At 46.1% G+C, this 14,471-nt stretch overlaps 1 protein-coding gene across 9 annotated transcripts in view; it reads left to right on the top strand.

Moving 5' to 3' along the window:
• The window catches only part of BOC (BOC cell adhesion associated, oncogene regulated), a 75,457-nt gene that overhangs the window by 38,659 nt on the left and 22,327 nt on the right, over positions 1-14,471 (top strand). For all 9 annotated transcript variants that reach the window (XM_021934063.2, XM_009199983.4, XM_009199986.4 and 6 more), the window contains one exon: positions 37-315. In XM_021934063.2, the coding sequence (XP_021789755.1) occupies positions 37-315 (279 nt within the window). The remainder of the gene's footprint in view (positions 1-36; positions 316-14,471) is intronic.

Raw genomic sequence — 14,471 nt, forward strand, 5'->3', positions numbered from 1 at the left:
CATCCGTTCATTGCTGCATCCCTGTTCTTCCTCCAGACGAGGTCCCTCAGGTCACCGTCCAGCCTGCATCCACCGTCCAGAAGCCCGGAGGCACTGTGATCCTGGGCTGTGTCGTGGAGCCCCCAAGGATGAATGTAACCTGGCGCCTGAATGGGAAGGAGCTGAATGGCTCGGATGATGCTCTGGGTGTCCTCATCACCCACGGGACCCTCGTCATCACTGCCCTTAACAACCACACTGTGGGACGGTACCAGTGTGTGGCCCGGATGCCTGCGGGGGCTGTGGCCAGCGTGCCAGCCACTGTGACACTAGCCAGTGAGTCTGCTCCTTTGCCTCCCTGCCATGGTGCAGTCCCTCCTCGTCTCTTCCCACCCTGAAGCCCCCACCATCCATGCTGCCTCTTGTTAGTCTCAGCATAAAATGGTCCTTAACTGCTGAAATGTCAAATCAGAACGGTAGCTGCCTAGTAATGCCCAGTCATGGGGGACCCTTGTGCCCTTGGAAAACCTCACTCCAAGTAGAGGCTGTATCTGGAGTGAGTGTCTACAGAGAGGGGAATTGGTCAGTGCTCTTGACATGGCAGAACTGTTCCCTGGGCCCCAGAGCAGGGCCATGCCGTGCCTTCCTACTTGGTCATCTGTGGCTGCAGGTGCACTGTCCCAACTGCCCATGCCCCTTCCAGTCCCCTCCCTCCATTCTCACGATAGTTATACAGTCGGAGCAGGGAGAGACAGGACACCGAGAGACATGGGCAGGGCCATGTGTAGTGTGGACAGAGCCCACCCAGCCCAGACTTGGCCCTCTGTCTCTCTGTGAGGGGCAAGCATAGTCCAAAGGCCTGGAATATAAATACTAGAACATAATGAAAAGGAAACTGGGTGGCAGAGGGATAAAGGGATACAGAGAAAAGAAACAAGGAAGAGATGAGGTGACAGTTTGGACCAAGGAAAATGCCAGGAGAAGACTTCACACTACCTTTTCTTTTTCCGGTTTTGCCATTCTTTTATTCATGTTGTTATGCTCAGTATAGGATAGTTTATTAAAATTATTATGTCTGTAGACATTCTATTTGTGATATAGAAATTGTGTTATCTCTGACCGCTAATTTTTCCTATTATGTGACAAAGAACATAGGTCCTCAGACCAACATGTGGAAACCAAGGGCCAAATGGCTTCTAAGGTCCCTCCCAACTGAATAATTCCGGTAAATTCCATTTCCATGCACTCACTGATGGATCGCCCTCATGGCCACTCTCATTTCTTTTATGCTTGTGAAAGGTGTAGTTTTTACAAAATTACTTGAGTGTGTATTATAAAGATTCAACAGAGCAAAGTAAAGGCCAAGTGACTTGACATAGTCATAGCTGGTAAGGAGGAGCCTTACCAAGACAGGTGTTTCTAGTTGCCATTATACTTATTCTACCTTACGAGGACCCATTGTATGAGGCTAGATGGAAGTGAGTAAATAGACGTCCTACCGTTGCATATGACTGCCACTTGGTGTGCTGTGTTCCAGACACAACACATATACTATGATTTTCTACCCATTGTATGTATGGGCACATGAGACGTGATGGATTCAACACACCACTGAAGACTGGAGAGCACCCCTGATACCCATTCTTATATGCTGAGCCTGCAGCCAGGAAACTTAAAGAACTGCCTCCAATTTGGCCCCTTTCCTGGCGCCTGAGGTGTAGAAAATAGGGAAACTTGTTGAGACTTTAATGGTATTTGGATTTAAACTTTGAGAAGATTTCCAGGGCTTGTTCCCTCATGACTCAGCAGCACCCCCTTATCCCTGAAAGCCCTGCTTTGGGCGTCCACGCCGCCATCATCATCATCATCATCATCACCCTTGTGGATGGCGTGCTTCCAGGAGGTTGGCAGTGCTGCATCATGGGGCTTACCTAAGGCAGCAAACTTTTGAAATGCCCCGCCATCCAAGGCAGCTGGGTTCCCTGGGGTGTGTGAAGCTTGAGTCCCAGGAGGAGGGTAGGGAGGGATGGAGAAGCAGTAAGGGAATGGAGGAAAGCCCCTATGTGCCCTCCGGTCCCCAGATCCCTGGAGGAGCTTCACTCTATGGGTCAGTGGAATGGAGGCTATCAGGATTCCTCTTTTCTTGGGAAAGTCAAACAGCCCTGCCCTTTACTCAGAGGCAAGGCAGAGTGTGTCCTCAGCTGTCTCCCTGAGGAGCCAGGCTGACACTGGGCTGCATCTCGGAGCACCCCCTCACAATGAAGCCACTCCTCTTTGTGGCAGAAGGAGCACCCATGGAATCTGACTGCCCGGCCTCTGGGAAGCAGCCTGTGAGTGCTCAGGGAAGGAGGAGGCCTTCCCTTCCAGCTGTGCTTGTTGGGCGGGGGCTGCTCTGAGGCTTGGGTGAGGAAGGTAGATGGTGCAGAGGTAGGTCATCTCATCAAGTCAAGAAGGGCTGAGGTCAGAACTACGTTTCCTATCATTGTACCCTTCCCACCTCCACTTTCATATTTTCACATTGTAATTGCATTATAGAATGTTTAGGATATATAGAAAATAATCTCTCCTAAGCCTGCTATCTTCATATAACCACCACTATCATTTTGGAGTATGCCCTTCCAATCTTTGTCCCTCCTCATGTTTTTATTTTGTGATGATACAACAAATATACAGGTTCTTTTCTCTCTCTTGATGTTGTATGATAAGCATTCTCCATTGGCCATATGACCATGTTTACTTTTTTATTGAGTATAAAATGCATACAAGGCCTGGCACATAGAGATCAGAGATAATTATTACAATATGGCTTACACCTGTAATCCTAGCGCTTTGGGAATCTGAAGCAGGAGGATCATTTGAGGTCGGGATTTTGAGACCAGCCTAGGAACAAAAATTAAAAAAAAAAAAAAAAAGAAATAGCCAGGCATGGTGGCGTGCACTTGTATTGCTAGCTGTCTCGGAGGTGGGAGGACTGCTTGAGCCCAAGAGGCCAAGGCTGGGGTGAGCAAGCCTCTTACAAATGTGATGTGTTTCCAAAAAAACAAATAAATAAAATGCATACAGTAAAGTACACAAAGTGTACTAATCTTAAGTGAACAACTGATACAACTGATACATTTTTCATGTATGTCCATCCAGGTAACCATCCCCTACATCCTCTCATCCCCCTTCCTAGTTAATCCACCCTCCCAGCCCCCGTCAGTTCTTATGATCGTAATTACTAATGGTCCTAGAACATCTACCAGAATTCTACCCTTTTCCTGTTGCTGGGCAATTAGGGCACTTCCAGTTGTTGATTATTACAAATGAGATGTGCCTTTTAGCAACGCGTGTGCCCTTAAAAAGCAACACTGCTCATCCAACAGGGAGGTTTTATCTGCAAATGGGCAGCACAAGGCTGTGGAGACTCAAGACCATAACCATTCATTTGGCCTAATTAGGAGCCAGGCTGAACCTTTTATTGTTTGGGAGAGGGAGAATTGGAGAGTAGAAGATTTATCTTGGAGCCCTCCTTCTGCTTCAAGGTGTATCTGTGTGAGGAGAGACAATTTATTAGCCTTCATTTTAAGAATATTCCTGGCCGCTTCTTTCTCTGGTGCTTGAGGGGATCTGTGGTTGGCAGAAAGGACAAAGGGAAGTTTTTGGTTGCAACCCAAGAAGGCACAGTGAGAGAAGAAGGGGCTTGTGCAGAAGCTGAGCTGGGCTTATTTGAAAGCCAAGAACTATTGGCTTGTCATTTAGACATGAATCAGAAGGCGAAATGTTTGGGCCTGACTAGAAAGAAGAAGTGCTGAAAGTTGAGAGAGCAGGCATGGGGGGCTGTGTCATGGAAAAGAGGGAGTTGGTGGAGTGGAACTGCAAAGCTTGCAGGAGGCAGCGACGAGGTGGCGGGCAGGCGGGTGGGGGCAAGTGAAAGGGGTGCTGTCTTTGGGTTAATGCCATTGGGGGATCTGGCCCAGACGCAGCAGTAGATTAAGTTTCTGAAAGCACATTCCTGAGCAGAATAGGGGCTGTGTTTTGCTGGTTGGCTGATGTATGAGGGAGGCCAAGTGGTAGACAGGATTACCGAAGGCACGGTCTGCATTTAGAGGAAAGACTGGGCAGCGGCTTGCCGGTGCACACGCATGTACACCCACACACACTCAGCATGGTAGGCTTCCTTTTCCTCTGGCCTCTTCTCCATGCTTTCTCATGTTCATCTTCGCACAAAGCAGTTGCTGTCTGGCCTACCTGGCAAGATGCTGCCTCCTGCATCCAGCCTCTAGAAATCACTGGGAGCTATAGGTCATGGGGCCTAGGACCAGGCTGGAGGATTCAGGGGTGGGGAGGAGGCCTCTAGCAGAATAATTTTCTGGTCCAGTGTTGGGAGCTGGAGGGTCCACTTGTACTTCAGCCTGCCCAGGTGACATCATCTTTTGATTTTCAGTAAAATGAAGTCAGAAGTTGAATCACCTGAAGAGTCTCACCTTCGCTGTCTCCCTCCCTCCACCCTGGGTTGTCCTGGCCATGTGGGTAATGGCTGCTGCATGCTCTGTGGAGATGCCCATCTCGCTCTCCTCTGTGAAGGGTTTTTTATTTCCTATTTAACCTAAACTTTTTAAAAAAATAGATGTCTCTTGCTACTAATGCCCCGCTTTAGATCATCTTGTCTAATTCTTGGTTTTTGAAATACTTTTAACTTTGAACTCCTTCCTTTCACTTCCCTTTCCCTTTTCGCAAGCCTCACAGCAGGCAGCCAACCGCTCTACACAGCTCAGCTCCACTCCTGAACCAACTGCAGACCCTGCCACCTGCCAGGGAGCACTCCACTCCTTCGTACTGAACCCTGAGTTCCACCTCAGGCCTGTTCTCAACACAGCATGGCAAGGAGTCACAACCGACTCATCAGAGCTGGCAATGGGAGAGCTGTTCTCAATCCCTTACTTCTAACAGTCAACCATTAATAATTATTTATTTTTAACTTTTAAAATTTTTTGATAATTTTATTTTCCCATCATCCCTAGGTCCCACTGGTAGCTGGAAATAAAACAGGTGGTAACTAGGTAGCTACCTATAATTCTAAACTTGGGAATTTTAGTCCTCAAGTTAATGTGAAGTCTTAAGTTGCAGCTGGTGTAATTGTGAACAGATCGGTCACCACTCCTTAAGGCCTCCTAGTGCCAAGGCCAGGCATATACTCCTGAATGACCCTGTCTCTGGCATCAGAGATCAGCAGGTGAGGTGGCTGACAAGAAAGGAAGGAGTCCCCCTCGCCACTCATCCTCATGACTCTCTGACTTTGAGAAAATGTCCAAAGTGACCAGGGACTCTTTGTTACCGTAATTTAATCTAACCCACAAATAAAATGAAGAGCCAAACTGGTATAATGGAAAAAAACAAGAAGCTAAAAAAAAGTTTTAAATTCTGGGTTTAAGCCTTAGCTCTGCCACTTAAGTGCTCCATGACTTTCAGCAAATCACTTGGTCTTTAGACTGCCACAGCTGTGAAATGAACACAATAATTACATCACCAGTCTCATGGGTTTTTTGAGGCTAAATGGGAGAATGTATGATACTAGTATTTGAGAGCATTTTAGAAATCCCAGGCTTTATTTGTTTGCCCATGTAGTTGTCAGATATTTCTGGAGTGTCTCCTTTCTGGAGGCTCTGAAGCCTGTGTCCAGTCCTGTGCTGCCCAGCTCCATTCTGGGAGTGACTCTTAGGAAGACAGTCCAGAGGGTGGCAGAGCTTCCAGTCACAACCAGAACCAATAGAGGGCTGGCTTCTTATAAAGAGAGAACTAACCCATGTCCTGCGACTTTCTTAGTCCTTATATACATGTGTTCTCTAACTCAGATTCCCACCCCCAGCCGCCTTCAAGAGCAGCTACGGTGTCACGGTGCATTGTCAGTGTAGCCCGCAGAGCTGCTCACTGACGCTCCTGCGGGTTCTCTGCTGCCCACTCAGCTGTTGCCCCATACGGACAGCTGCTGTTTTGCACTGACAGGCTGGACTGACCCTGGCCTTCAGCATGGCGAATTCTACAAACAGAAGCTATGTCTCTTTGCTCAGCCCCCCTAATCTCTAATTCCCGTCACACACTTCACTAAGGTCATCTAGGTTCTGACTGTGAACTAGAATAGTCCATAGTCCATTAAGGACCACCATAGACATTTCTTTCGTTAAATATTTCTAGCTTCCTTTATCTCTGTATTAGGGTTCTCCAGAGAAGCAGACCCAATAATATATATACACACACATATATATGTATATATCTATATATAATACATGTACATATGTGTAATATATTTAATTTTGTCTATGTGTAATTATATATTACACAAAGATTTGTTTTAAAGAATTAGCTCATGCACGCTGTGGATTCAGGTAAGAATTGATATTGCAGTCTTGAGGGTAAAAGCAGGAAACTCAGGCATGTTTTCTGTGTTGTCGTCTTCTCTGGAAAACATGTCTTTGCTATTAATACTCTCAATGATCAAATGAGGCCTATCCCCATTAGGGAGGGTAATTATTTTACTCAAAGTAAAAGATTTTCTAGCAAAGTTGACACAGGAAATTAGCCATCACAGTCCCCGACTGTCCACCTGAAATACACCACCTGCCTGGCATTCTTTTGGAATATGTCTCTTTGGAGGCAATGTGAAGAAATTAGTTTCTCCCTAAGTCCAGCTCCCAGAATCATTAATGGCACCTTTAGACAGAGATGTTTCCACACTGCCAGGACAATGGCTATTCCTTAACTTTATGGAGCCGTGAACTGCATCCAAACCTCAGGATGCTTTGCATTTCAGCATTGGGTGGAGCTGCGCCTTTGGAAGATGCAGATACAGAGACCCTGTTGCCCTAGCCCCTACCAGAGATGCATTCACTGTTTGCAGAAACAGCTTCATGAAGCCCTCTCACCTTGGCAGGGGCATATTGTTTGGATTCTCTTTGGCCACAGGTGTCTCAGAGCAAAATTGTAGTTTAATTTGGGCAATCTTATTAAGACCATCCTTTCCTAATTTTCCCCTAGTCTTGATTTTTAAATATATATATAAAACCTATATCTTAATTTTTTTTTCTCAACTCCTCGGTGAAGTGTAAGGGTGGAGAGGATGAGAGAAGAAACAAGCAAGCAAGAACTCAATCAATAAAATGAATTTGTCTTTCATTTCCAACAGTCACTGTAATTTTCTTCCCAGAATATATTTTCTTACTCCAATTAACAATCTACGTCTTCAGTTTAATTTTGTCCTCAGTACCTTCCAACTTAATGCATTCTATTTCTAAAGGCTTCTGTTAAATAAGACAAGACCAAAGTTCGTGAGTCCCACTTGAAAAACAGCAAAGCACTCATTCTCCAGTGCTGACTCCTATATTTGGATGTTTTGGACGTTAGTGCCCTAAGAATTGGGAAGCATTTAGAATTTCTAACAGGGCACAGTAAGATCTGGTCCTGGCCCTTGAACATCTCTCAGTCTCATGGAGAAGGTGGACTTTGTTAACACATTAGTCATAAAGCAAGGCAGCGCAGTGAGTTGCCTGACAGAGCTGTGAACAGATTTTAATGGGCGCTTGGAGGCTAGCAAGGATTCATTTCCATTTCAGGGGATTGCGGAAGACTCAGGAGGTGAGCCTTGAAGAATGTGTACACGACAACCTTGATTTTTAATTTCTGAGTCCTCACATACCTTTCTCAGACCTTTAACAACCAAATTCAGCTCTTAACATTGCGTATTCAGACCGAGGCCCCATTCCGTTTCTGGGATGGCACCGATACTGCCATAGAAAGTTTTATTTCCATAGTGAGATATTTCCATGGTGAACTCAATCGAATTCTTTTTTTTTTTTTTTTTTTTTTTTTTTTGAGACGGAGTCTCGCTCTGTCGCCCAGGCTGGAGTGCAGTGGCCGGATCTCAGCTCACTGCAAGCTCCGCCTCCCGGGTTCATGCCATTCTCCTGCCTCAGCCTCCCGTGTAGCTGGGACTATAAATCGAATTCTTAATCTAGCCACCAGGTGATTGTCTCTCTCTCTCCATCTTGTTTGCCGCTGACCCCATTTCTCACTGTTCCTCATCTCTTTTCTCTTTGGGTATGAACACTTTCTGATTAAGAAAGATGCTTCAGAGTGTTTCCTCCAGTACTCCCCACTTCCGCCCCCGTCTGGTTCACTTAGCCAGTGACTCCCTGACAAAACAGGAGGAGCCATTTGCTCCAAATTGGAAAAACATTTGTGTGTTGGCTTGGGCGTCAGGGAATCCTGTACAGCTTTTTGCTTTGGGATGAAGGGATGGCAGTGAGAAGAAGGGTTGGAGGGAAAGAAAACACAGGTGGCTTCCTAAGCTGCCCCAGGAGGGGAAGGAGATGTGCAGCTGGAGAGGAGTGTGAGCCTGCCTTGGCTGGGAGAGCCAGAGAGACAGCTCCACACAGGGGGATGGAGTTGGAAAAGGAGAGCCAGCTTGAGCTTGAAATTTAGTTGTTCCATACCATAAGTTATGTATATTTTACTTTGCCAACTGGGCAAGAAAATGACTGAAAGATGGCTGAGATTCAAAAGGTGCTGAGCAACTTGAGCATCTTAATAGGAAATGAACAAGGAATACCCTATGGCTTTAGGACAAAGTTACATCAATGCTTTCTGTTTTTTACTGGATGCAGGCAGAAATTCATAGCTCACAAGAATTGTCCCTGAGATTCTGGTGAAATCTTCACATGGCGTTGGCCACTCTAATCCTATTAGCCCTGGTGCAAGTACCCAGACAGATCCGTGGTGTAAGTTCTGCTCAGAGCATCTTGGCAGCAAATGTCTGTCCCAAACAGCCAGGGATCCCATTCTATATTTATCAGAGGTCACTATTTACCAAATAGACCTCAAGTTCATAGTGCATCTTCTACCAAGGACACTCTTAAGGACTCTTAACCCACTCCACCCTTGTCCTCAATTCATTCTTTGCATTCATAGGCAAATGCTTAAATACAATCCTGGGTTCATTTTCTAAGCTAAGAGAAAAGGGAAGGGGCATGTAGTATATTGATTCAGTGAGCCAAAACACAGTGTGAGGAGCCTTTTGCACCAGAAGCCAAGAGAAAGATTGATTTGCCGGCTTGAAATCACTGGACTCCTTTAAGGAGCATGGTGCAAGATGGTTCCTTTAAAGCAAAAACGAAAACCAAGAGAGCAAATGAGTCCTCGGTTCCCTCGTTTTTTAAAAACCGCTTCACACCTCAGCATCCCCTGTTTCTCGTGTGTGTGTGGAAAAGTTGAGCAATTTCTACTTTGACTTTGTTTTTAGACTTTCAGCCATTTTTGGTGTCTGGTAATAATCTTGAGCTCTATAGAACAGTGAGTCCGTCCTGCTAATTAGACGTAGTGTTCACATCCAAATTAAAGGATGATCACTTCATAATGAGAAAAAATGTAAACAAAAGGAAAAAACTTGCTGAAGTAAAAGCAGCGTTTCTTTTCCATAGGGAGGATTGTGATTAATAGCGAGGTGCTTGCAACCTTTCCCTCAGGCCCACTTTGCATCGCGCACTTTCTCCTAGCTTTCAGAATGGTGGTCCCTTAGCTGGCAGCATCTTGCTCTCTATCCCCGTCCTCAGAAGGTTCCCACCTCCCTTGGGTTACTAATTCCTTCTCAGTTTTCAAGACTCAAGTATCTTCTCTAGGAATGTTTCTTGACACCTTCAACTTCCAAGTCTGGAGTAGGTTCTCTTCCCGGTTTCCTTAGTGCCTTGGGTTTGCTTCTACAGCCCTTTCTTGTGTGTCTACCTGGAGGGTAGGAACTGTGACCACAGTGCTGTCTATGGGGCCTGGCACACCACAGGCCTTCTGTGAATATCATGAAAGAGGAAGACTCCCAGATAAAACATGTCTGAGGTCTAGAAGACCAAAAAGGGCATACAGAGGGTAAATTAACAATTTCTGAATTTCCTTTTCAAATTCTGATATATTAAAAGTTTTCAAGAAGTATATAAGAAAGGATAAAGCAGGAACTCAGGATACAAAGAGATTAAAGATACAAATGGATTCAAGAAAGGTTTAGAAAAATTGATGAATGTCAGAAGCATAAAACAGCATTTGAAAGAAACTGAGATGTTTGGAGGAAACTCTGGAACCTCAGGGAGATGCCAGTGAATTTGGCTCCATGACCTAACACAGGGGTCCCCAGCCCCCAGGCAGCAGACCAGTCCATGGCCTATTAGGAACCAGGTCGCACAGCAGGAGGTGTGCAGTGGACCAGCAAGCATTACCATCTGAACAGCACCTCCTGTCAGATCAGCAGTGGCATTGGATTCTGTCAGAATAGAATAGAATAATAGAATAGAATAGAATAGAATAGAATAGAATAGAATAGAATAGAATAGAATAGAATAGGTTTCGCAGTTCAATAGAATAGGGTTCACCATTAGAGGGTGAACCCTACTGTGAACTGTGCATGTGAGGGGCGGTTGCACGCCCCTTATGAGAATCTAACTAATGTCTGATGATTTCAGGTGGAACAGTTTTATCTCAAAACCATCCCCCCCAGTCTCCCCACCCCTGGTCCATGGAAAAATTGTCTTCCATGAAACTGGTCCCTGATGCCACAAAGGTTGGAGACCACTGTCCTCACATATACCTCAAGGGGCAGCTCGGAGTGGGTGGATGGGATTGGTGCCACCAAGGCTGATGGGAGAATGCAGTTCCCAGGTGTGTGGGAAGAAAAAGCAGGCCTCACTGCCCTGTGTCTCCCACCTGGAGTTCTGTTCCTCAGGGCCACACCAAACGGCCATCCCCATTCTCTCTCTGAGCTCCGCAGCCTCCGCTTTCTCTCCTCCCTCTCTTCCTGCACAGGCCGCCAGCCCTTCCAAAGGCTGTGCCAGGATCCAGCTCTGGCTATGATGAGTCCAGACCACCAGGACTCACATTAATTTTCCCACTGCTAAGTTTATAGTTTATATTTGGTTGATCAGAGAAATATGTGTGATGTGGGTTGCTGGCAAGTAAATCTTTTTTTCCTTCTCTTTCTTCAGTATACTTTTTTCCTAACTATTTCATTCCTTCAACTAGTCCAAAAGAAACTCCCCAGTTCTGCTAACCAGCCCTACCTCAGAGCAGCCCTGAAGTCGGGTAGATGAGATGGTCTACAGACCAGGCATCTTCTGTGTTCATCTGGCTGCCAGACCCAGTGGAGACATGGCTCCATCCTTGACTTGTCTTTGAGGATTAATCACATTTCTTGTTCTCTTATGTCTTTTTTAAAAATAAAATATTTTTAATTGGTTCAAGCCAAGAAATTCCTGAAGCCTTAGGCCAATTCATTGCAAATCATTTAATGACATTGCAAAATAGGTTCTTTTTAGTCTCTCTCCTGCTTCCTCTCCCACTCCTCCCTCTGCTTTCCCCTCCTGCCCACCCCCAGATTTCTCTCTCCTGTCTTGACTTTGATTTTCAGCCCTCATCCCCCAGTCTCTTTCATCTCTTCTCCAATCTCAGCTTTCTTTCACTGCTCAAATCTGGGTGTAAATCCCACCTCAACTCTCAACTGAAAGGAAAAGACAGAAACAAGATTTAGCAACTAATGTGTTTGGCATCTACAAAGGTTTGGTTTTTCTTCTTCTTCCTCCTCCTCCCCGTGGAAACTGTTTTCTTTAAATACAAAAGAGCATGCCTTGCTTTCATCAGAAAGTGTGTTTGAGAAATTTCATGTCATGTTTCCATGGTTGTCAGGAGAGAGCTTGGGAGCCAAAATTATTTGTGCAATTGGACAGGCAGAAAAAAATCCCAAAGAGAGCAAACATATTTATCCAGTCTCCCTGCCTGCAAAGGGAGGAGCAATACTCACTCTGCCAGCCATGTTTCTAAGTGTCTCTGTAGGTCACGGTGTTGACTTAGGCTGGAGTGCTGGTGGAGGTGGTGAGGACTACGCTGGAGAACACCACGCTTGTGAATTATTGTGTCCTGCCTTGTCTATGTGATTGAAAGCTCCCTGTGGTTAGCAGCTATGTCTTTGCTTCTTTGTATTTTCTGCAGTGCTTGGCATAACAGACAATTCTGCAGCACCTGGCTTGCTAAATGAATGACTCGATGATGACTGGAGGGATGGTATTTTACCAAATGCTGGTTTTGTCCCACTTTGTGGGCTGCAGGGGTCTATGTGCCAGGGGTGAAAGACTTATTCACTACCCCAAATGCATGGCTTCTGAGATGCCTGCCCAGCCCACAGTAAACCCCAGCCACTCACCAGGTGCCAGGCTTTCTGACCTCATGAGAGCACCATGAGGCTCCAGCCTTTCCTCTGCTTCTGTAGTTGTCCCACATCCTCAGCAGATAACTGCCGTGGCTTTTCACTTGCAGATCATTTTATTTCAGAGGAATAACCTTGGGGTCATGCCAAGCCATGGTTCCTCAAATGACTTGGGGGTCGAGAATTGTGTTGGGACTCTTTGTCCGTCAATGAAGCAGTTTGGGACACAGGCGAGCCCCCATATTGGCCAGAGGCAACATAGCGAGGAGTGTCAAGGACGCTTTGTCTTTTCAGACTCTACAGCCAAGTGTCTCTGATAGCCATGAGCCAGGTCAGAGAAAACTCTTAGTAACTTTACTTCTCCTGCACCTTGGGTGTCTCTCAAAAAGGGACTGAGGTGCAGGGAAGGACCAAAGGATCAGCATGCCACTGAGTAGTGCTCCATTAGGGCAGAATCCTTTGTGCTTTGTAGCATTAGCCACAGGCACAGTAAGCTGCTGCAGGGACAAGTTGAGGCTTGCAGGTTGTGACAGTTGGGGAATAGAATTATCCATCAGCCCAGAAACCTGTCAGTGGTCCTGAGGCTGCTAAGCCATCCTGGCAGCATTGCCACGTGAGCCCCATGCGGTGCCCCATGACCTGGTGGATCCCATCCAGACCTCTGTAGAGGAGTGCAGGCTTGCCCTGTGATCCCCAGGAACAGGCGAAGGGTAGGACAGGACTGTATGTGAGAAGTACCCGCATGGGTAGAAGGCCAAAATTTCTTTAAGCGTTCAGCAGAGCTCATGGATATGGGGATATTGGTAACTCCATGCAGCATCCAGCGGATGGTGGCATCTTCTCTTCTTACTTCAAACAGAATCGAGCTTTGATTTGCAGCTTAAAGGAGGATGCAGGAGAAGACTGAATGAAGAACTCCCTTGGAAGTGATTGTTAGGTTTATGGCTTAGACCTGGGGCATTTAACTGAGACCCAACACATTCTGTAGTTGGACATGTAAAGTCCATGAAAATTGGGGGATAAGCTTACAATTAATATTTGACAGTTTGTGCTATGAGAATGCATGAACATACACCAAATGTAATTTAATTCATAGCTCTGTCGAACCTTTTAGTAATAAAGGAAAGATACTAGAAGGTGGTGAGAAAGAAATTCAAGAGACACTCAAGATAAAATGTGCCAGTTTGCAGTTTCACATGTGATCCTGCTGATGGCAGCCACATCCGTGTACCTTTGACAGTCTTTAATTTGCTTTCTGTTTTTCCCATAGCCAAAAGGTTCTGTGCCTGATACGCCCTTTGAATGTGAAGAGAAAGCACAGAGTACATTATATGATGTGTGTCTGAATACATCCCTGTAACCTCTGTGTTCAGAGATCATACAGAAGTGATGTATCAGAGTGTACTTCTTCCCTTTGGAAACTGAGCTCCCAGAAGGAAGGAACTGGGCCGGGGTCTATATGGAGCCCAAAATATCATGGGCTTTCTCAGAAATCAGTAAATAAGGTCCGTAAACTCAGAGATGGCCCCAAAGACCAGGACTTCTGACCTGTTGGGAGCTGAGAAACAAGATTGGGCCTACTAGCATTTGATTAATGTGGACAAGTTAATGAAGTAGCTGGAAAATGCACAAAGAGAGGATGCGAAAAAAGGGTATGAGGGGAGGGAAGGTAAGAGGATTAAAGCTGCAAAAACATTCCTCTAATGGATTTCTCAAACACACCAGCCAACAGGCAAGGGCAGGTGTCCTGTCAAACCATTTCTCCATGAAACCTGATCCATCTTTCTGCAGCGGAGGCCTGCTAACCCCATTTGTAATTGAAGGGCCCGTCCCTTATTTCCAGTGAAGCACGCTGAGCAGCACAGGGACTCGGCCAGGAAACTGGCTTTGCAGACAAAGGGGCCTGGGAACAGGCTGGTTTCCTTCGTATGCGCCAGCTAGAGCTCCTCTCTGCATCTGCCCCGTCTGACGGCTGATTAGGCTCTTATTGATCATGAACTCCCCACCCCTCCCTCGCCCCCCTTCCTGTCCAAAAACACTAGAAAAAGGGAGTCCTCTGATTTTCAGATCATTCATCACTTCATTATTCTGCCTTTGATCCCTTAGTGAAACTCAAGTTTTACTCGAGCAGCCAAATTGGGAGTGTTTTAAGCTAAGGCTTAAGCTTAGGAGGCACGGGGGGTGGGGGGGAGCAGGGATGGGGGTAGGACGGACAGGGCCAAGAACCAAACTGCTGCTTATTTGTTTTGAAGCCAGGAAGGCTCGCCTGCCAGTCGCCGCT

This window comes from Papio anubis, chromosome 2, assembly GCF_008728515.1.
Source record: "Papio anubis isolate 15944 chromosome 2, Panubis1.0, whole genome shotgun sequence".
In the NCBI taxonomy this organism is placed as follows: Eukaryota; Metazoa; Chordata; class Mammalia; order Primates; family Cercopithecidae; genus Papio; species Papio anubis.